Here is a 24855-nt window from a genome sequence, read left to right on the forward strand (position 1 = left end):
ATATCTCCTTACTAAAGAAGGGGCCGAAGCCAGGAGTCACTACAAGTGCGACCCTTCCCACATTTTCAGAAGGACAAGTGCAGACTGAGCCAGCCCACATCATTGATTTCAGATGGGTGCACCGAGGTGGTAGAGTCATACCAGAGGCATTAATTGTTTGGTCTAACCTCCCGGAAGAGGATGCAACCTGGGAATCTTACTTAGATCTTCAATCAAATTTTCATACATTAGACCTTCAAGGCAAGGTCGCTCTAAAGGAAGGGGGGATTGTTAAGACTTCTGGAACAAACCAACAGAAAACAGTTAATCAGTTTTACAAGAGGAGGCCATGTCAGCACAACTAACCATCTACTTGCAACAACTGTAACAGAAAGACAATCAAGATTGTAAAACTATATAAGTAGTAGAGTGGAAAAGGAATAAGACATTGGTTCTTTCAGCATTAAACTTTCTCTCTCTCTCTCTCTCTTTTTCCAAGAATTCAAGAGGTTGGCCAGGCAGGTTCCTAACACACAGTAAGTCCATAAGAACAACTTTACTAAGTCATCCATCAAGACAACCAAGAAGACAGTGACGATATGAAGCATTGTCTACTTACTATGTATAAGAGAAGACAAGAAGAGGAAGAGAGTTCGAAGACTAGAGTGTACTATAATCAAAATAAGTTTTCTTTCTTTTTTCTTTCTTGTAAGACTAAAGTTCCAAAGGTTGTAAAGAAAAGAAACAAATTATTTTGTATTGAATTTTAATTTGGATGAATAAAATTACAAGCTTATTTAATAAATGAGATTTGTAGCCAATTACAATTAAATTATAGGTTATTAGTAACAATTTCCGGGTAGTTGTGGTTAAAACAAAGTAGAGATTTAGCTAGAAAAAAATCATGGCTGCCACTATAGACTTATAGCGGCAGCAAGGCCTACCCTTTAGCGACACCTAGTTTAGCAATAGTTTGGCAACTGCCGGTAAACTTTTTAGCGGCAATTTTTGCCGATAAACTTTTTAGCAGCAATTTTTGCCGCTAAAAGTCATTTTTCTTGTAGTGTCCCTAAGACAATTACAATGCAAATATACAATGTTAGTCATTCATTCTATACTTCCCAGTCACCCTTGGCTTGATTGATGATTAGCAAAATGTCCTTGTATGTTTGTAACTTATCAATGCTTCAATTAAGTGCCATTTGGACTACTCTTAAGCGTGCTTCTCATTCACATGTATTATTGGTGTTAGAGACACCCACTAGAGGAAAGTGGGTGCCTTGAGGGTCCATAATGATCATTCCTACTCCATATTCATTTTGATTTGAAACTCCGTTTAAATATGCCTTCTATTTGCTTCCAATTTGTATCTCTAGAATGGCCTCTTCTAAGAAATTTATAGGGATTGCTTCATACTTCATAGTAGGTTTATTAGCTAAATTGTTTAAAATGGCATACCCCTTAATTGCTTTTTGTGTCACATACTTGATGTCATATTCAACAATGAGGTCACTAACTTGATGAGATTGCACTTACTGTTGGAAAGGTCTGGAAAGGTTTGATAGAGGACAAAGAGGATATCTATTAGATAAATGGATAATAAGTATCCTTCACAAAAGGCAGAATAAAATGATTCACAGGACAAGAATTCTCTTACCAAATATTATATTTTTGCTTCTTAAAACAGTTTCATCAAAAAACAATATGAGAATGTCTCTACCTATAACAAAATTTGGGAAAGATTGAAGTCCATATATGAAGAGCATAATTGTCCTGTTAGACAAAAGGTCCTCAAAATGTTGATGACTACATGAATGATTGAGAGTCAACCGGTTCATGACCATGTCATGAAGATGATAGGAATTGGAGGTTCTTGGCAACACCTTAGATGATGACGTTGAGTAATTCCATCATAAATTTCTTCCAACTTCCTTTAATCATTTTTTCATGAACAAGATGACTGTCACATTGAATAAACTTTGCAATATGTTGCAAAGAGATGGAAAGCTAATTAAGAAGGATAAGCTTGTTGCCCTACTTGCATAAGTAGGGAAGAAAAATGAAAAGAAAATGAGGAAGCAGATAAAGAAACCTCACAAGAAGAAAGACACCAAGTCCAAAAGGTAGAAAAAGGATAAATCATCAGATGAATGACATTTCTACAAACAGATTAGGAACTAGAAGAGGAACTGTCCACAATATCTGAACTCCATAAATAAAAAGCTTTTTGAAGGTAATTTCAATTCACTAGTTGTGGAGACCAGCATATTGGTCACTTCTATTTGTCATTACCAGTTGTCCTCACTAGACTTGATTATGATATCAACAATTGTCATCACCACCTACTCATGGTGAAGTCTCTCCTTATACACTTTAAGTTACCCATTTTTTTAAGGGGACATGCACTTGAAACTACACTATACTTGTTAAACTAGGTTCTAACCAAATCAATTTCAAACACTCATGTAAGCTTTGAATTGGCAAAAGGACAATTATGAGACACTTGAAAATTTGGAGTTGTCTAATACATGTCAAGAAGATAAGTGCTAATAAAATGGAATCCAAAACTTGCAAGTGCCTATTCTTTGGTTACCCGAAGGATCCCATGGGTTACCTATTTTATGACCCTAGTGAACAAAGGGTGTCCATCAATCAAAATACCCGCTTTGTGGAAGAGGATTATATCCCCAATGATCAACCTCAACAAGTAGTTCTTGAGAAGAGGATATGGTTATTATAATGGGAGCACCCCAATAGCACTAGGTTATCATGGATCCTACACTACCTAGAATATCTACCCGAGTATTTAGAACTATCATCCGAAATGGCTATGATTAAGAAACATACATCTTGGAAGCTAAGGATAGTGAGATAGATCCTTTGACATGCATTGAAGCAATGTTAGACAGATTTTGTGAAGTGGGTTAATACGATGTGGGCTAAAATAGACTCAATGGCAATTAACGTAGTTTGGACTACGTCACTCCCCCCCCCCGCGGGGTTAACACAGTAGGTTATGAATGGATCTTCAGGAAAAAAGACCTTGATGGTAAAGTTGAGATATACAAGGAATGATTGGTTGTGAAATAATACATTAAAAAAAGAGTCAATTGAGGAAACCTTTTTCACTAATGACTATGCTTAAGCCAATTAGGATATTGCTAACTATTGTTGCACAGACTATGGAATTTGGTAAATGGATGTCAAAACTATATTTCTGAATGTGGATCTTATTAGAGATCTACATGAAACAACTTGAAAGATTTATTGCTAAGGGTCTAAAACACATGGTGACCAAAATATGAACTAAAGCAAGTTTCTAGAAGTTGAAACATCCAATTTAATTCAACAATTAAATAATTTGATTTTGAGCAAAATCTGGATGAGTTTGCTATTTACAAGAAAATAGTGAGAGACACTGTATAGATTGCATTCTACTCACTAAGAATCATATAGGAATGTTGTCAGTAGTGGAGGTGTGGCTGTCACAACCATTCTCCATGAAAGATCTTGAAAATGCTTCATATATATTAGAAATTTGTCTCTATAGATATAGAGTGAAGTGGATCATTAGACTTTCATGGGCCACTTACATTGATAAGATCATTAAGATGTTCAACGTACAAGACTCCGAGAAGGGGTTTGTGCCTTTTTGACACAAGGTCACTTTATCCAACGGTATGTCACCCAAGACACCGGAATAAATAAAGAACATGAGAAAAATACCTTATGCCTTAGTCGTAGGGAGCCTTATGTATGCAATGTTGTACACTCGACCTAGCATAGTTCAAACAATAAGTGTAGTGAGCAAATATCAATCGAATTTAGGATCCAATCATTGGATTGTTGTAAAGAACATACTAAAATTCTTTCAAAAAATAAAAGACTATTGTCTAGTCTTTAAAGGAGGTTCACTACAATTAGTTGGATATTCTGATATTGATTCCTAGTTTGACCCAAATGATAGAAAGTCTTCATCTGCATTCATCTTTCTTATAGGCTGAAGAATTGTTAGTTAGAAGAGTAGTGCAAGGGTCAATAGTGGATTCTGTAATAGAGGCATAATACATTGCCACAAGTGAAGATGCTAAGGAAGTTGTTTGGATGAAGAAATTTGTTTAAGAGCTTGAAGTTATCACCCCCATAGCATCTCCCATCCCTTTGTTATGTAATAACATAAGTATTGATCAAGCTAAAGAGCTTAGAGCATACTTGAAATCAAAACACACCAAGTGCAAGTAGCATATCAACTAAGAGATCATACTGTGTGAAGACATAGAGATTCTAAAGGTAGTGTCAACAAAGAATGAGACAGACCCATTGAAAAAATCCACTAACGTAGAAGGTGTTTAAGAAACATGTTGACAACATGAGACAATGGCTTATACGAGAATGGGCCTGAGTGCAACTGAGAGCTATTAGATAGTGGGTATGCCCTCAACTCCAACTAATGTATTGCACATATCTTTGTTATGAATGAAAGAAAATTTATTTCATGTGTCATGGATTTGTTCTACTGAATTGCCCCTTAGTTCATATTAATATTGTGGTTACCCGAACTAGAGGGAGGCAATGGAGTCACCACATAATTTTTTAGAAATTGGGAATTTAGGAAAGTCTAAGATTTTTCAATAAAAATATTTTTTTTTCTTGACGACTCATTGCCTAATAGGAATGGAGATTCTTTGAGTCCAGGGACCAAGATACGTTGTGGAGCGGTGTTAGGCACCCCACACATGCCTAGTTGAATCAGCCTCTACTTCACCAATATTCTAAGTAAAATTTAATAATTTTAGGCCTTAAAATTAACACACACTTGAATAATAACAGAGGAACACCATTCAAACCATTAAAAGAAATAAACTAAAGAAATGACAATATCAACTGAAAAGAGAATGGTCAAATAGCTAGCTAAAACATGCAAGCCATAATCTAAATGATGGACTATGTAATGTATTTATTTTAAACCTACAAGAAATTAAATGATTTTTAATTAAATGAATACTGAGATGTAGGAAAAACTTATATGCAAATGCTATATAGAGACTAAATGGTTTTGATTAATTCTCGGTATTTGAATCTTACTTAATGCATACTTATTAAGAATAGAAAAGGTTACAATTTACTATTAACATACCTAACTTGATGATGTAATTAATTCTTGGTATTTGAATCTTACTTAATGCATACTTATGAAGAATAGAAAAGGCTACAGTTTAAATTACTAGCATACCTAACTTGATGATGTATTAATGGATTGACTAAGGCCTAAATGGTGGCCAACTATGAATTCAAGCTAGGGACCGGTAACAACTATGGGGTCATACTAGATGCTACAAATTGAAAGATGTAAAGTGACCAAATGAATTAAGACTAATTGATAAGATGATATAAGAATGACCATGAGACTTGATATTTAGAGAGGGACTTAAATAAAGACTAGTCATAGAAAACGCAGAACTAGGCTGCAGGTAATCAAAGAGGGGCAAATGAAAACAAATAGAAATCTCTACGTGAATGAGGGATGTGTATTCAAGGAAATAGGTTGGGTGATTGGTTATTGATCATGTGAACAAAGAAATGCCAAACTTAAGACTAAGACGTGATGTGATCCTTAAATAATGAATGAAAGATAAATGAATGGACCTATTAAACTACAATGGAATTTGAAAAATTATTAATAGCTACAAGACAAAGTATGAGTTTAAGATTGATGCAAGCAAAGTTAAATGCTAAAAAGAGTGAGAGAAATGATCAGATGCAATCCAAGAGATGTTCATCTTCGGATGGATAGTAGCCCAATCCTACTAAGCTACTTCAAAAAGGAAAACTGAAAACAGAAATCATATAAAAACAACAACTAATGTAACCAATGTGAAAAAGAAAAAGAAGAACTATTGTAAGGGTTAGAAATCAGAATATACGTATGTAGATGAATCAGATCTAGTAGCTGGCCAAATTTTTAAAATTTTTCTAACCCAACTTGGAAACTAGTTTCCGTAGTAATTTTGAAATTTAAAATTTTGGGGTTGATCTTGCATTAAATGGATCAGATTTGGAATTCAAATTAATTTCTGATTATATTTGATACAGAGTCTATAAGTGTAGCTCCCAAAGTGGTAATTCATGCCCAATATCAAATCCGAACTGGCCTCCCACCGAAGATGACACAGTAGTGAAGTGAAGTTGATTCAACAATGTAGTTTTTGCACTTCTAACCTCCAATCTTCTTGGGATCAATGCAGTAATATGATCTTTCTTAGGAGTTAGTTAGGGGTGATGTTTTTCTCTAAAAACATAATTAAGAATTGAAGGAAAAACATCCCTACTTGGGCCGGTTTTTCCATCCCTCTCTTCCCTTATATAGAACACTCTCCTAGTCCTACTCGTAGTTCAATTCTAATTAGATTTGGATTAAAGTTTGTTCTAATGGATAAACTCTTATCTTATTAGAAAAATGGGTGCTCCATATCTATATCAATGATGATATGGATATTAGTAATGGGACTATTTAACTAAACATATTAGTAATGAGACTTTGGCCCATTTTCTTTAATGGCTCATTTTCTAATGTGTTGCAAGTCCATGTAGGAATGAACATTGTATGGCATGGGACCCACAAGTCTCACACAAGTCTAATAGGGCACAACCCAACCTTGAAAGTGATTTGACCAAATTCATTGCCCAAGGGTAGTAAACCCTTGACCCAATCAACTTGGGCTTAATTTGGGCCTAATATTTAAACATAAATGATAATTGGACTCAACCACCCTATGAAGATTTAAGGATAATGGACTTCTGTAGGGTAAAGTCAATTAGGTAATTAGCCCTATAATGGTCTCTTATACCTAACCTCTCGACCCACAATCATCAAAACATTGCTTACAGGGAATGGCCTTTTTTCTAATTGCAAAATGCAGTGTCACACTCTCTGCTTAGATGGATCCCGGAATTAAAACATTTTTCATAAATTAATAATATATCATAAAATTTTCTGTACATATTATTTGCTATACCAAACCCTTCTAATCTCTTTTCTGAAATGGGTATTTTGATCATTTTCATGCATCTTTTAAAAGAGGACTTTAATAGAGGGGGTCTACTTGCAATTGTGAAAGTTTAGGGAGGTGATTGCAATTACCAAACTTCATGAGAGATTTCAGCAAATTACCCTTTTCTGGTAAAATAAGACATCTTTCCTAATAACTTCTCTCAATTGTTTTCATATGGATAAAAGACTTAAATGCACCCTGAATTTTCATAAATTGTTTTAAATGTGTCCCTAAGATTTTCAAATAGAATTAAATACATGTGAACCCATTTAAAATTTTTAAATTTCAATTTTGCCCTTCTACTACATTGACATCTCTTCTCCAATGGATGGAGAGAGAGAGAGAGAGAGTCTATATTAGATCTGTTTATAGGCCAGGCTTGGGTTTAGCTTTTACCAAAATTTGAATGGGCCCGACCTGAAGCCCCAGCCTGATACAGTGTAAAATCAGGCCCAAAGCCTGGTCCATGAACAGTTCTAGTCCATATTCGCCCCTATCCCCTCTATTTCAAACTTCAGACTCAGTCATCCACTTCTCTCAATACATAGGCACATCCATGATATTAAAGGTTCAAAGATGGTTGGTGATTGAAACACGGTAGAAGCTTTTTGGTTTTCCAATTTTTCCTTTGGCTGTGTTTGGTTGCAGTGCAAATTTACTATGGTGGTTAAATGATTTAGGTGCAAATTTTGATTTATTTTTGTTTTAAATTTTACTATATTTTGTTTGATTGCAATACAAATGAAGTAAGATGAGACCTGGGACAAAATAAAGCAAAACCCTAAACAAAATTAAACCCAAATTTGCATTCTTTTCATTTACATTCCCATGCATTTGTACTAGTGCAAATAAGATTGCGTTGCAACCAAACACAGCCTTTATCACAGCAATTGATCATTGTTTGTAGCATCTTGTTTATCTTGCAACAATGTCTCAAAACAAAAAACAACAATTCAATTTCAGTCGCCAAGGCTGAAGGTGTTTCAGCGAAGGAGAGATAAAAAATATGCTTTGGTCGTTGGTTTCAAGGAAACAAGAGAAATGATGACACAATCCGGATCGATTTCCTGCCCACAAGAACTCTTCCCACATCTACCTACAACACACTACCTCCATGCATTGGGAACATCTCCTATGTATCATACTATCTAGAGGATGAAATATTCCCTACGTGTGACTGCGATGTTTTATGGGCAGATTTGGGCAAAATCCTTGTGGACAGGAGATTCGGACTCTGATGATACAAAGTTTTTTATGGCAAAACAAAGAGCAAGCTGAAGCTATCATGTTTGTCTCATTGACATCTAATACAAGGGGGCCTCACTGACATCCAATACAAATTAAAATAAGCCGACCAGTGTGGCTTTTCAGGGGCCGGAAAACCAAACAGCCAAAGTATTCCCTCTTGGTGGTGAGACAGATCCACCAATTTGGCTCGTTCTTTCCAATCCAAACTGTTTTGAGTTTTCATGAAGTGACTCAAATGTGCCCCAAAACCAAAAGGAAAGGCAGTCTGATACGTTCACCACCAATATGAATTTCAGAGTATATTTTAAAAATTTGAAAAAAAAAACAAAACACTATAATACAGTTAATCCACCACCAGGCCACACAGCCCACACTTGCTTTGTTGTAATTGTAACAATGTTATCTGCTTAAATTTTAGCATTTAGTCATTCTCTTCTTAATGCATATTCATTAAAAAATTAAAATAATGAATACTAAAATAATATATTTATATAAATACAAAAAAAAGACAATATTGATGTCCCAAGAATTAAGATACAGGTAATTTATCTTTATTTTAATACGTTTTATTGTTTTCCACGTGTCCTAGTAGTTTACCCTTGAAATACCAAAGTATGTTATTGCACTACATGATGAGGGATGACTTGAGAGAATACCTTTTTTTTTTCTGAATCTCTCTCCTCCTTTAGGGTTAAAGTTAAACATTTCTAGCAATTGCAATGATTTAGCAGGACAAAGGTAATACTCTCAAAACTAAAAGGGCATTCTTTTCTTGGATTTTGAGATGGGAAATGTTGGTCAATGGGATTTGGTTTCCATTGGTCAATAATCTCATGTTCTTTTTTCATATTTATGTGGGGATCAGGGAAAATTTATTTTCATGGGTATCACTTTTTCGGGCAAGTGATACCCATCTCTTTGATGGGTAAATAACTTTTCCACTTTGATGGGAAAATTGCCAATACTTGAATGGGACAAAAATGTCTCTTTTAATAATGGATTTTTATGGCTAAAATGATCATTACCTTATTTACTTGGAAAATAAAAGAGCACAGATAAATACACTTACCCGGGTAAGTAGCTTACCTGGGCCATTGCCTTATACACTTACCCTGGTAATTTACCAAAAAATGAACAGAGCCTAAAAAGAAATAAAAAGGAAACGTTCTTATGATCCTTAAAAAAGAGATGAAAATGTTGACCACCTGTTTTCTAAGTGTGATTTCACTAAACAGGTGTGGCAAATTGCGAGTTAGTGGCTTCCAATCCCGCCGCCGGCTGATGGTTCGTCTACTTTAAAACAATGGTGGCAAATGGTGGGCAAGCTTTGACAATGTAAACCACTCTAATTCTAATAGAGAGAAGATTGCTTGTTTACTGTGATACATCTGAACAAATATAGGAGTGAAAAGTGCTTTACTGATAATACTGCTATTCCTCAATTAATAGTTAATAGAACGATGACTTATTGGCTTGAGATTAAGAATATTGTTTTGAGTGAAAGCATTGCCAATGGTAAGAAATATCTTTATATGACTGCATCAGTCCAAACCACAATTGTATTAAAATTAATTTTAATGCCTCACATAGAAGTGACGGTAGATGTGCATTCAGTTGTATCACTAGGGATTATTAGAGGAATGTGCTTGAAATCAAAGCATCTGAGGTTGGATGTGCTACGCTGAAGCATGGGCAGCATGGGAGGCCATCAACATCACGTACAACTGCAAGGATAATCAGATCATCATCAAAGGAGATTCAAAGTTAATCATCGACTACCTCAAAGGATCAGTTAAACCCCATGGAGACTAGAGAATATCATCAGGGAATGCCAAAATTTAGCATCCATGCTCAACCTTAGTTTGACGTTCAAGCATATATCTAATTATAATTCGAGTAGTCTTGATCTAATTTGTCTAGCTGATCTGTGGGGAAGATAGAGCTATCCCGTCTTGTGTAGCTCCTCCGATATCCTATTAAATAAAATGAAAATTTATTTAATTTTATCCTCCTCTTTTAAGCCTTATGGGGTCCGCTACAAGTATCTTATTTTGAACAAGTTGCTCATGCCCTAACATGAGAACAAAAAGACTTAACCATCATACTTCATTAACGCGTTTCACAAAAACGCAATGGAAGAAAAGAAGTAAAGATGAAACATAACGTTTAATGTTTAGGGGTTTTTATAGTTCAGTCCACCCCTAGGGTGGAGTTAAGATTTCTAGGGGTGGATTGAATCCGGTCCGTGGATTGATGCCAAATTTACGGGTAAGATGTGGTTTTTAGGGGGCTACTAGTAAACTAGCAGGGGGTCGTAATTTCAGATTTCTGAGGTGGAGCTAATGGTTATGAGCTTTTTCAATGATCTCAACTGTCCTCTCCACATCCAATCTTAGATTCTTAGTTGTGAGTCAAGCAAAGCATCAAGCAGCTAAGCCCCCAAAGTGTTGTTAAAATGGGGTTTTCTTTCTTTGTTCTCAATAATCTATATTTAAGAATTTTAATTTAAGAAAAATTCCCGATTAGTATCCTGCACTTTGGGCCTAGTGCCACATTGGTCCCTAAACTTTAAAATGCAACAATTTAATATCCAAACTTTTAAAATGCGACAATCTAGTACATCTTGTTAACTAGCTGTTAACTAGTCGTTAAGTGACATTTGAAAAAGACACAAATGCCTTTCAAGCAATGCTTTCAAACCATTGTTGACCCAGACATTCAGACAGAAAACCGTTCAGGCAACCGGTTCCGTTTTACCCCAAACCCGGCATTTGGTCAAATACCATTGAATTAGTCAACGAACCGTTGACCTGAACAGTTTAACCGGTAAACCATTCGACCCAAAGAACGGTTTGCTGTTCAAATCTTAGATCTAAGAAATCTTTGAGATTGAAAAATCTCAGATCTAAGACTGAGAAATCTCAAATCTGTCTTTCTCGCGCTCTCGAAGGTGAGAGAGAGAGAGAATGAGATCTAAGACTGAAAACGCCGCCGTTGTAGTTTTCCATCGCCGTCACTATTGTCGTTGTTGCTACAAGCCTGTAAGTCCTCATCATCTTCTTCTTCTTCTTCTAAACTCTTTCAATTCAGCTGACAATTTTCTTTCAAGTTTCAACCCTTATTTTCTCTTATATAGTATGTATCTTACCCTAATATTCCAATCTAATGGGTAAAATGTTCAAACAGTTCAAACCGTTTGATCCAAACAATCGAACCACTGACCCGAAAACCGATGGCCATAACAGTTCCGTTTCCGAGTAATTTTTTAAAACCTTGCTTTCAAGTGTTATTTAATTTTCTTTATCAACCATCTAAATGTTGACAAAAAATTAGTAGTCCAAAATCTTTGCCTTTTCCATTCAAGAAAGTTGGGGTCACATTTGAGTGGGCATTCTGATGACCCCAACTTTCTTAAATAAAAGAGTCAAGGATTTGAGACTGATAATTTTTTGTCGATGTTTGGATGATCGATAAAAAAAAAATTAGATAATACTCGAAGAACATTTGTGTCTTTTTCAAATGCCACTTCACAACTGGTTAACAGCTAATTAACAACAGGTACTGGACTATCATGTTTTAAAAGTTCAGATACTGAATTGTCACATTTTAAAGTCTAGGGACCAAAGTGACACTAAGACCAAAGTTCAGGGTACTAATCGGAAATTTTCCCTTCAATTTAATTAATGTTTAATCTGTTTTTGCAGGGCTACCACTAAAAAATTAACACACCATCACAAATTTTGAGGCCTAAGACTATTTCCCAAAGAAGAGACCGTTGAGGCTAGAAAAATTGGCCCTGCTGCCTCCTTGTGGCATATCCTCTTCTCGTCTCACAGCCCTTCGATAGCATGGTTGCCACTGCTGAAATTTAAACATATAACTGGCTTTCGCATTCAGATGTTAGAAAAAAAAATGAAAGAAATTGTGGGAAGCATACATTATAAGCTTCTTAAAGAGAAAATCAAATTCTTAGCACTATCTACTGAAATTACAAAGATAATCCACAATTCCTAGCACTATCTACAAACTAGTTGTTAATACCAGAGTAAGGCTGCATTTGGCATTCCTTATTTTAACACTTATCTCCTTTTTATTCCACCAGTACCAAGCCCAGATGAAGGAGGGTTGTGTCAGGTGGCAGCCGGCACTAAAACTTTTGCTAAACACTCATGGTCATATATTTTGATTTATCTTTTAGTACTCATGCTAGGGTATTCCTAGACACTGAACAGAAGGGAATTGCAAAACTAGATTTATGTAACCCACCATATATAGTTGGGAAAGGCAAGGCAGCTACTAAATCCTAACCATCAAAACCAAAGATATGATCAACAATAAGAACTTCAAAGCGATCACTCTCATATTAAGAACTCATGAATCTAGCAAATGACAAACCCCAGTTCACAGACAACATCAATGTTGAATCCTAAAAATGATCTCTTCTTTTCATTTTTCTTTTGGATCAGCAAAATCCAAACAATGGTATTCCTGGTAGGAGGTGGCAACACTAGATAGTTAGGTATAATTGCACATCTTCATATGTTGGTAACCAACCAATATACAACCATAATTTTGAGCTAGAAGGCTGAATAATAAATCTACGGGTTTCTGTTCTGTCCTCAAGAACCACTCACAATTCCACCATATCAATCTTTACTGCAACAGACAATCTCCTCTCTTGAGTCAATTGCACTAACCCCTTCTAGACCACCTCTCCCAATGATGTTATACCACTCAAAAATAAAGCCTTTTAACTACTAATTTTTCTTCAACTTGCGCTTCAAAAAACTATCTTTTTTACTCAAAATCAACAGGTACTCTAGTGGTTTCACAAGGTCCCAAAAAGCTCAAGCTCATTGCTTGATCTTAAAAAGCTCTAGTGGTTTCACTATTTGATAGTTTTGTATGCCCTTAGTTTCAATCAGAATGATATATTTTATAAGTTTATTGTAAATGAATAAAAGTGCATATTTGATTCATGTTCCATTGGTATGTTTCTGTGTAATACCCTTAAACTGGACACTTAATGAGACTCGTGTTAGTTTAGAATGTTCACAGCTAGCGGATCGGTCTGGGAGACCTATCCTGATAAGGCTGACACTGTTATGCCACCAAGTCGGTTGGGGTGGCCTGTCTCAGCTGTCAAGGTAAGACCCTAGGCACATACAGTGTAGGATTAATTGAATCTTTAAACTGTACTAGATTTCCAGTATTGCCCTGGACCTTGGAAATTAATGGGCAAAACTAGAAAGTTACACCCGATCCCTAGACTCAATTATGATACTGCACCAAGTGTCGGATTGGGCTGTCTTTGATGTACCAATCAGTGAGATCCTTAGTGGGGGTCAAAACCTAGGTATGTTGGGACAGTCTGAGAATTCATTTGAGTGGGTGATCATAGTGACAGGATCAGTCCCTTTGTCGGACAAAGGTAATGATCGGGGATGCGTTCTCACTAATGGAAACCAAGACTACCGGCAACCGATTTCAATCGTTGATATTTGTTTTGCAAAGTATATTTTATATGAAATATAAAATTATATATATATATATATATATATATATATATATATATATATATTTATGGTTTCTAAAATGTTTGCAAAATGTTTTAATTCCCGAGATCCATATAAGTAGAGAGTGCAACACTGTTCCTTGCAGCCGAGGGAGAGGTCCTCCCTTGTCGGACAGTGTTTAATCATTATGGGCTGAGAGGTTGAATGTAAGACCATTGAGGATAATACCTGATGGGCTAATCTTGCATCTGCCCACAGTCCCTAGGTGTTACAAGGTGGCTTGGCCCAGGGACCACTTAGGATAAGTGTTGGGCCCATAGAGTCCATCTGATGGGTTTCAGGGGTGCACTGTCCATAACAGTGTATTCGGTCAAGCCTTGTAGCAAAGGTTGGATTGAACCCATGTGGCTGATGTGCAGATCAATGCTTGGATCCCACGCCATACAAGGAAGCCCAACTGGGCAGCAGTTAGGAAGATTAAGTGAGCACTGGACCTTAATGGGCCTAAAGCCCATTTCAAACTGAGCTATTTAATTAGTTAAATATGGGGCGAATTTTGAGATGGATTAGCATATAGGATAGGACATTAACCTTATCCACTCTGAGAGTCTAGATCTGAATGTGATTTAGATCTACAAACCTCCTAATGTAATTAAGAGAAGGTTGATCTAATCTGCAGATAAGATAAGGGTTTATCCTTATCACCTAAAGGAATGTCTGATCCAAATAAGATTTGGATCAGCAACTCCTAATTGGATTAGGAGCTAATCCTTTAGGATTACAAGAGAAGGGAGGGGCAGCAGCCTTTAGAAGACGCAGACACTCACATTCTCTTTAAAACTGAAATCCTAGAAGAAAGATTTCTACAATCTCTGTGAAAATCTTTCTTGTCACCTCCTTCCTATAGCCGTCAGACATCCAATTTGATCTCCAACTCTATGAGAGAAAACAAGATTCGATCTTGTCATCAATTCTTTGAATTGATAGGAGACTGTGATCACGTGCCATCCTATTGTTTCTTGCGAATGACAGAATTCTTGAAAATGAACACTGTTGATTCTGCTTCATCCTATACTACGTCATCTTCAATGGGAGCAGTCTTTAAATCCTTCCTTGGGCGTGAACACTTTCATTGAAAGATAATATTTCTCTGTATCAGGTATACCTCCCTCATACTCCTTTTGGTTCAGATATGATCCAGTTTATGGTTCAAGATTGATCCTTAAAAATATAATTTTCTAAATAGGAAACTCGATTCCCAGTTAAAAATGAGATAAATTTTTTAAATTCATCCACCTTATTCCATAAGATTTGAGCGTCCATGCGATGAATCTTTCATCCCTTCATTCACAACTTAATCACAATTACTATAAGCAATTTCTCAAAAGAGAAAATCATTATTGAGCTCTATATATCATTTACAATTTTAAGCAAATCGTAATCGTACATCGTTTTCCAAGTTCATGAACTAAAAGAGAGTACAAACCAGGGCCTTTTGATAAAATTGCTCGAAATGTAAGGAATTCATCAGTAACAAAAGCAGATCGAACAAAGCTTAATAGGGATTCTAGATCATATTCCAATTAAGAATTCAATAGAAATAGAGTTGCTCGAATCAAACATGAACTAGTTCTCACATCTGAGACCAAAAGTGGTAATCTTTACAAAGCAGAGAGACAAAGAACCAAGAAACATCAACACCCACATACAACTCTCTTCCATTTAGCCACGGATGGAGAAAACCCAAAATCTGATCCAAGCATCTAAATTCCCCATTTCCCTTAATACAATAAACCTGCGGTTATTTCTTGTTGCTGCTTTTACCTTTCGTATCCCCTCCAGCTGCAGCCTGTGCTGCTTTCTTCGCTGCCTTCTCTTGCAGCGCCTTTGCATCTCTGAACATAAAAATAAATGGGGGAAAAATGTTGTCGATACAATTTCTTTATCGACATCAATAGTCAATACCCATAAAAGAAAGAAAGAATCAGAGAAACAAAGAGCAAGAAAGAAGAATCAAACCTTTCTCGGCGTTGTTCAGGGGTCAGGCCATCATCTTTTCCTTTCGTCTTCTGGCCATTCCTGGCAAGAGCTCTTTCACGATCACGCTCTCTCTGGTTGCCGCGTTAGCTCGAATTAAGGGAAAACAAGATCAAAACGCCCCAAGTACTTGGGGAAAAAAAACAATTGAAATACCCCGATGTGATCGGATCTCTAACCCAAAATTATAAACAAAAGTTATCGCAATCAACAAGGGAAATTCAATGAAAAAGAGAGAAATTCAATTAAAACTACAAAAAACAATGAAAACCCGGCAGAAGCAAGAATTCACGGATATGGGTCATTCTCGAACAGCCCTATGAAGATCTCCTTTTAAAGAGGCACTGCAAAATCACACCATTAAAGCACCATCACAAGCCAAAAAATAGAGAATCGAAATATGTACGAATAAAGAAAGCTTTTTTCTTTTATTTTCTCTTCTTTTCTCTTGAGGAATAGAACGAGAGAACGGAGACGAAGACAGACCTGCTCGAGTTTTTCCTGTCTGGGGATGGGGACTAGATGGATTGAATGGATTTGGATGGTCGGACTGCAAGAAAGGTTCTCCCCCAAATCGGAACGAAAGAAAAAGGAGAGGGAGAGAGAGAAAGAGAGAGAGCACAAAAAACGAATATTTTATTGCTCTATAAAGTTTTCGAGTCGGCTGATTTTTGAAGAGTCTAGAAAAGGAATCTCTTTGGGATAACAATTGAGGTTACTCTCCCTCTCTCATGTTTAGAAGAACCGTTGGGTGGGAAATTTTCTACTTCAAGATATTGTTAAAAATATACTTGGTCCGGCTCATCTAATAATTCATATTTTTAGGTTAATATGTGAAGACATGATACTAGAAAAATTTAGAGGTGACCAACCATGTATTATTTAAAAAATTCATGGGGTGCTCAAATCTCTACATATATTATGTCTTTTCGATATCATAATATCAAGACATGATACAAGCTTACAGTCAATCAGCAGTATGATAAAAGAGAATCAACTGGCATCATAAAAGAGGTGATCAATCTGGTGGTATTCATCAAATTTAGGGGGTGTTTTGATTAGTCAAATCTCTTAGGAGATCATGTTTTTAGATAACATATATTTTTCCCAATTACAAAGGACTAGCGAGGACTTGTGTGATGCATAGGAAAATATACAAATAACTCATAATCAAGACATAAATTCACCACAATTTAAGCACTATGATCAAGTGATATTAGTATATACATTGAATGGACCACAATCACTAATTATTCTCGACAAATATTGATTGATCAGTTCGTAAAAATACATAAAATAAATCATTGAAAATCAATAATTAAGTTTCAAAAATATAATAAATTATTTTCAAATATTTTATGTACTTGATTTTTACTGAAATTAATTTCCACTAAAAATTATTGAAATTTTTCAATAATTACTAAAACAATAATAAGCATCTGAAAATTATTCTCAATCATTGTTGAAAGTTTTTAATAAATTGCTGAAAATTTTCGAATATTACTAAAAAATTAATTTTTAACATTTTGTAAAATATCATTTTTCAATATTACTAAAACTTTTTTAGTAATATTTAGTGGAAAATGAATGTTAGTTAATTTTTTTTTGAATTTTTATTAATTTTCAAATTAATAAATAATTAATGAAAATATTAAAATATATTTATATTGTAGAAAATTTTTAATAAATATCTGAATTATATTTTTATTATATTATTTTTCATTAATATTAATATTATATTATAGGGAAAATTCTTTATCAATACCCTGTACTTTGGCTCGAGTGACAATTTGGTCCCCGAACTTTAAAATACGACAATTCAATATCCGAACTTTCAAAATGTGACAATCCAGTATCCGAACTTTCAAAATGTGACAATCCAATACCTATCGTTAACCAGTCCACTAATCATTCGTTAAGTGACATTTGAAAAGTCAAAAATGCCCTAAGAATGCCATCTAATTCTCTTTATCAACCATCCAAGCATTGACAATAAAATGAACAATCCCAAATTCTAGATTCTTCGAAAAAGCCACCAACTTTTTTGAATAGAAGAGGCTAGGATTTGGGACTATTAAGTTTTTTGTCAATGTTTGGATGGTTGATAAAGAGAATTAGATGGCATTCAAAGGACATTTTTGACTTTTCAAATGCCACTTAATGACTGATTAACGGACTAGTTAACGACAAGTACTGGATTGTCACATTTTGAAAGTTCTGATATTGGACTATCGCATTTTAAAGTTCGGGGACTAAATTGTCACTCGAGCCAAAGTAAGGGTACTAATTGGGAATTTTCCCTATACTATATTATTATTACTATTGTTCTTCTTCTAATTATTATTAATATTTTAATTATTATCAAAATAAATATCTCAACCTAACCAGTGTTACATGGATTGGTTCTATATGGTCCGGACAATTTTTCGAAAATGGGTCAGCAATGACCCGTTTTGGTTGTCTTGTTAACCCGCACATTAGAACGGGTCATGCAATGACCTGGTTTATTTTTTTCCCGCTTTTTCCATTCCTTTTCATTTTTTCGGATTTTTTTTTACCTCCAATGAGTTGGTTTGGATTTCAAAACCTATATTTGGTCAATTTTAGAACACAAAAGTGTCATGTTTTGCAAAATCGTACCTGGTTTATTGTCCCTACAAGATTAACGCCTGAACCAACTTGAACCAAGTATTTATTTGTAGAAAACATGTCCGAACAAACAAACCTGGAATGTTAACAATGAACCTAAAATAAAGCTGAAAAAATTGATAAACAAAGGATAAAACATATTTGAAAAACTCAAAAATCTGCAACAAGCCTCTAAAAAAAAAAAAGAAAGAAAAAAAAAACTCTGAAACTAACTCTACAACAACAATATTTCATTTGAGAACTATTGAGGAGTTGGTTCTTCCACTCCTGCTAAAGAGAGCTCCAACCCACGTACCAAAGAGAGCCCTGGATCTCCTACCAAAGAAGGCTCTAGTCATCCTACCAAAGAAGGACCAGCTACTATACAAAGACCTCTTACCAAAGAAAGATCAATCAGAGCAAAAAGGAAATTCTCCTCTTAGCAAGTTTCCTACTAAAAAGAGCCATGTTTCTATTCTTGTAATTGTTTCTAATTTATTCTTTATTATTGTGTATAAATAATCAGCCATGTACAGTCATTCAACATAGTGGAATTCAACCCATTCTTTGAAATTCATTCTTCTCTTAAACTTTAACTTGGTATTAGAGCCTATGGCTTACAATACATTAGTTGCTTCTGAAGCAATTAGCTCAAGCTCAACCTTCTCTCAAACTGCTACTCTACCAATGAGCCTCAGTTTGATTTCCAACATCTCTCACTATCTTGCCATCAAACTTAATGGAGATAATTTTCTTCTCTGGAAAGCTCAGTTGCTTCCAGTACTTTGAGCTCACAAACTCATGGGACTAGTTGATGGATCGACCAAGTCTCCTCCAACAGAAATACTATATCCAAATGACAACAGTAAGATGATTCTGAACTCAGACTTCACTACCTGGGCGCAACTAGATCAGCTAGTCCTTATTTGGCTCGTTGCCTCTCTTATTGAAGGAGTTCTGGTGCAAGTTGTTGGTCTCTCCATTGTTGCTGAAGTTTGGAGTGCTCTAGAAAGGTCGCTCTCTTCTCACTCTCGATCCAGGGTACTAAAACTAAGGCGCCAACTTCAAAATCTGAAGAAAGGGAATCTTTCCATCAGTGACTACATCCAAAAGGCCAAAACCATCACAGATAATCTTTCTACAGTTTTAGAATCAGTAGCAAAGGAAGATCTGGTTCTATATGTCTTATTTGGTTTGGGAAGTGAGTATAAATCTCTTATTATAGCCATCACAAATCAAGCTGATGCAGATCAACTCAATATTAGTGATGTCCTCGGTTTACTTTTGAGCCATGAATCCTGGCTTTTACAACACAATTTTTCTAGTGAAAATCCTAATGTGAATGTTGCCATGAACAATAAAAATACTACTAACAATTTTCAGACCCCTAAGAATTCCTACAATCAAAGCAGGGGTGGCAACAATCGTGGTAGAGGCAGGGGGCGTGGAGGTTAGTCCTCAAGCCGTGGACAAGGTCGCAGCAAAGGAAATAACATTATCTGTTAATTGTGTAATAAACCTAGCCATGGTGCACTGAAGTGTTACAAACGGTTTGATTTGTCATATCAAGGAGAAAGCAGCTCGCATCCAACAGATCCTGTAGCCTTTCACAGTGGTGTTCCTCACAATGGCTCTACGGCTGAATCTAGATTTTATCCAGTTTGGTACCCGGACACTGGTGCCACCCATCATATGACACCAGATGTTGACAACTTACAAGTTTGATCTAAATACCAAGGTTCAGATCAAGTAAAGATTGGTAATGACACAGGTTTGACTATAAACAATACAGGGTCGGCTTCATTAGTGTGCAATGATAATCAGATTACTCTGAAGAATATTTTTCTTGTTCCCTCTCTTACCAAAAATTTGCTTTCTATAAGTAAATTTACCAAGGATAATAATCTGATTTTTGAATTTCATCCGAATTTCTTTGTCTTGAAGGACCATACGGGGAGAATTTTACTCAGAGGACCCAGTAGAGATGGATTCTATCAGTTTCCTAGAGCAATGCAACAGAGGACAGAAAACTTGGAAGCTTGTACTGGAGAGAAAACCTCCTTGCCAGAATGCCATCAACGACTTGGTCATGCCTCCTTAAGAGTTGTGAAAAATATTATCTCTAAGTTTGGTTTACCTTATTCTGGTTCTTTTAGTTATCCTTTTGTGTGTGAAGCTTGTCAGATGGGCAAAGCCCACTGTTTAAGTTTACTATCTTCAAATACAGTTTTTCTTCTCCACTTGAGTTGGTATTTTTTGATGTATGGGGGCCTGCCCCAACTTTATGTGATAAAGGATTTTGGTATTATGTTCTCTTTATGGATGCATATTCAAAATTTTCACGGATTTTTCCTCTTGATAGAAAATCATATGTGTTTAATGTGTTTCTTAAATTCAAGAACCATGTTGAGAATCTTTTCTCTACAAAGATTAAGATGTTTCAGAGTGATTGGGGTGGTGAATTTCACTCTCTCTCCTGTTATCTTGATAATGCTGGTATTTCTCACTGTCTCATTTGTCCACACACAATGAACAAAATGGCAGTGTTGAATGCAAACACCAGCATATCATTGAGACCACTTGATCTCTATTGGAGTCCTCTTCTCTCCCTTAGTCCTTCTAGGCCGATGCTATTGAAACGGTAGTCTTTCTTATCAATTGACTACCTACTCTAGGACTTGGTAATCTCTCTCCTTATGAAAAGTTATTTAGCAGACCTCCTGATTATTCTACGTTGAAAGTTTTTAGCTATAAATGTTTTCCTCTACTTCGGCCTTATAATTTGCACAAAATGGATTTTTGCTATACTTCTTGTATCTTTATTGGCTACAATAGCAGTCACAAAAGGTATCATTGTTACAACCCTGCTACCGACAAGGAGATCATTGCTCGCTATGTTGTTTTTTATAAACATTCCTTCCCTTGAATGGTCCAATCATCACCATCTCCTAGTCCTGTTGCTCCTACTGGGGTTACTCTTCCCTCTCTGGGCCTCCATAATGTTGACATGTGTCCAGCCTCTACTAGTTCTGTTCCTGAGGTATCTCCTGATCCCCTGCCATCTCTATCTATTACTAATGAGGAATCTGCCACTTCTTCCTCTATACCAGAAGAGGAAGCTTCCATGACAAATGATCCTTTACCAATTCAGCGCACTAGATCTATTCAAGAGTTGCTAGATGCAACCCCTGCTATGGGACCCCTTGTTCGCACTCATACTATGACAACTTGGTTCATGGCATCCAAATGGGCTCAAGCTCTAACAGCTACTCGCCATCCTCTTCCTCTTGCTCTACTCCATGATGTTACTACTCCTAAAGAAGAGCCCTCTTCCTACAAACAGGTTGCTAAATCCCCTCATTGGCATTCTGTTATGGTTGTCGAGTTTCATGCACTCCTTCAGAATGGCATGTGGGAGTTGGTTCCTTATGATTCCTCTATGAAAGTGGTAGGTCTAAGTGGGTCTTCAAAATCAAATGGCACCCAGATGGCTCGATTGAACGTTACAAGGCCCGTCTTGTTGCACAACGTTTTACTCAAGTTCTCGGAGTTGACTTCATTGAGACCTTCAGTCCCGTGGTCAAACTAGCAACTGTGCGTACTGTTTTGTCACTTGCAATATCTCGTGGATGGGATATCCGTTTGTTGGACGTCCATAATGCATTCCTTAATGGTTTTATTACTAAGATGATTTATATGCACCAGCTGAAAGGGTTTGAGGATAGTAATTATCTAGATCATGTCTACAAGCTTCATAAAGCTCTCTACGGGCTTAAATAGGCTCCCTAGGCCTAGTTTTCTCGATTAAGTAATAAACTACATGATCTTGGTTTTCGTAGCTCTCAATGTGATCCTTCCTTATTCATCTATAGTCAGGATCAAATCATTATCTATATTCTTGTCTACATTGATGATATCATTGTTATCAACTCTTCTTCTTTGCATGTTTTTCATCTTATTCACAGTTTGTCTCAGACTTTTGCTCTGAAGGATTTGGGGTCGTTGCACTATTTTCTTGGTGTTGAGTCTCACCATGGTACCTCAAGGCTGTTTCTCTCTCAACGCAAGTACATTTTGGATCTCTTGCTGAAAACTAATCTTGCTGCAACCAAACTTCCAGTCCATTAGCCACCTCTTCTCATCTCTCTTGGATTGATGGCGAGTTACTCCCTGATCCCACTCAGTACAGGAGCATAGTGGGTGCACTCTAGTACATCACTTTTACTCGGTCGGATGTTGCTTTTGCAATTAACAAAGTTTGTCAGTTTTTGCATGCCCCTACTACTAAGCACTAGAATGCAGTTAAACGTATTCTACGGTATCTAAAGGGTTCCATTGACACTGGTTTGTTTTTCTCGGCTCACACATCAGAGACATTAGCTGCTTACTCTGATGCTGACTGGGCTGGTTGCCCTAACAACAGACGATCTACTGGTGGCTATGGTATCTTTTTTGGTTTGATCTCATGGAGCGCTAAGAAATAGCTGAATATTGCTCGCTCTAGTACTAAAGCTAAATTCTAGGCTCTAGCAAATGCCACTACCAAACTCTTGTTGCTAAATTCTCTTCTTTCTGATTTGGGGGTCAAACTTCAGTCTCCACCGGTTCTCTACTGTGATAATATTGGGGCTACGTACCTTGTAGCTCATCCCATTTTTTATGCACGTACTAAACATATTGAGGTTGATTTCCATTTCCTTCGAGATCTTATCGTTAAGAAGTGTCTGATCGTACGGCTCCTGCCCACACAAGATCAACTTGCTGATATTTTCACTAATCCTCTTTCTTCTCAACAGTTTGAATGGCTTAGGTCCAAGCTTCAAGTGCTTCTAGCCCACTTTCTCTTAAGGGGGTGTATTGAGGAGTTGGCCAACCCTAGGTCAGCCAACTCTAGTTCTTCCACTCTTGCTAAAGATAGCTCCAGCCTTCCTGCTAAAGAGAGCTCCAGCCCACTTACCAAAGAGAGCCCTGGATCTCCTACCAAAGAAGGCTCAAGTCTTCCTGCGAAAGAAGGACCAATTACTATATAAAGACATCTTACCAAAGAAAGATCAATCAGAGCAAAAAGGAAACTCTCCTCTTAGCAAGTTTCCTACTGAAGACCTTTCCTTATTTCTCTGTTTCTATTCTTGTAGTTGTTTCTAATTTATTCTTTATTATTGTGCGTAAATAATCAGCATATATAACCATTCAACATAGTGGAATTCAACCCATTCTTTGAAATTCATTCTTCTCTTAAACTTTAAATAGAACAAACTCTGAAACCAACAAAAATAGAAGATGTGTGGATCTATCTCTAAAGTTAACTCTGCAACGATTTGGAACTCTCTCTAATGTCAGCAATGTTAAAGAAAGTAAGAAAGAGGGAGAGACCGAGGAACGTTTGGAATACCTAAGATTTGAAACTAGAATCTTATACAGAAGATGCTCTAATATACTTTTCCGTTTACTTTTGCAAGGAACCATCTGATCAATAATTTACTTTTGCACGTCTACTTAGAAGAGCAACATGTTACAACGTAGATGAGAACCCAAAGATAAAAATAAAAATAAAAAATAAAAAATCTAAAAGAAAGAGAACGCAACAAAAGTGAGCTTTGAAGCACCACAAGCTCCCAAAGCAACTGGAGCACAAGAATGTAAGAAAACACATTGTGGTTTAGCATATATTGGTCCAATTTATTACCAACCTACTTAAAAAGAAGGTTTCATCAACCAACTCCACCTCAGAAATTGAAATCTCAAAGAGGCTTGTACGGAATTCGAAACTCCCATCGCCCTTATCTAACAATTCTAAATTTTTTTTCAACACCATCCCCCCAGACATCAACCAAAAAGTTGAAATGTTTTTACCATATCCCTAGATGCAAAAAAAGAAGAAAACGAAGACATTTCAAAGCTCCCTTCTCCCAAAGTTTTGACCATCTTCCCCATTTCAAATGTTGAAAGATTTTTTAGAGTTTCCTTGCATTCGTCGTCCGGTAAAGGTCTTGTTTCTTCACCGACCAAAGGAAGCTCAATTTATCCGCCAAAAATGAAGACATTTATTAGTCCATTTTGTCCCTTCGTTTCGAACATAGGAAGATTTCTCGAGCCGCAAAAAAAGAAGAAAATGAAGTTCGCTCCCTTCTCCCAAAGTTTCAACGTTGGAAGGATTCACCAGCCATCGACGACATTCTTCGTTCACCATTGGAAGGAAGCTCGAAGCTCGGTTTACCATTCACTGGTTGTCGGAGGCACACTGCATTCACCTTTGGACGGAAGCTCGAAGCTGGGTTTAGTAGCCCTTCAACCGCCCTCAAAGGTCCCCTTTTGTTTATAAGTTTCCTTTATCCCTAGGTTTCGATTGTTGGTTGCCACTGTCTTCCTTTATCCCCATTTACTCTATTTCATTA

The 24855-nt window shown here is 36.4% G+C and overlaps 1 protein-coding gene across 1 annotated transcript; it reads right to left on the reverse strand.

The window, feature by feature from the left end:
• Positions 1-15350: 15350 nt before the first annotated feature.
• Positions 15351-16624, reverse strand: LOC148865288 (uncharacterized). The gene is made up of 4 exons (XM_088977497.1): positions 16319-16624; positions 16131-16176; positions 15815-15917; positions 15351-15690 (listed from the first exon to the last, which is right to left on the reverse strand). The coding sequence occupies exons 2-4, from the start codon at positions 16135-16137 to the stop codon at positions 15597-15599; spliced, it is 204 nt and encodes a 67-aa protein (XP_088833623.1). The 5' UTR covers positions 16138-16176; positions 16319-16624; the 3' UTR covers positions 15351-15596.
• Positions 16625-24855: the final 8231 nt, after the last annotated feature.

This window comes from Nelumbo lutea, chromosome 3 (genome assembly GCF_056320005.1).
Source record: "Nelumbo lutea isolate HS-2025 chromosome 3, American lotus-T2T, whole genome shotgun sequence".
Taxonomy (NCBI): Eukaryota; Viridiplantae; Streptophyta; class Magnoliopsida; order Proteales; family Nelumbonaceae; genus Nelumbo; species Nelumbo lutea.

What these genes read in the sequence shown, in the direction of transcription:
- LOC148865288 (XM_088977497.1), bottom strand. An exon ending in CCTGAACAACGCCGAGAAAG is followed by an intron (nt 15,691 to 15,814) that starts GTTTGATTCTTC and finishes TTTTATGTTCAG; the next exon opens with AGATGCAAAGGCGCTGCAAG.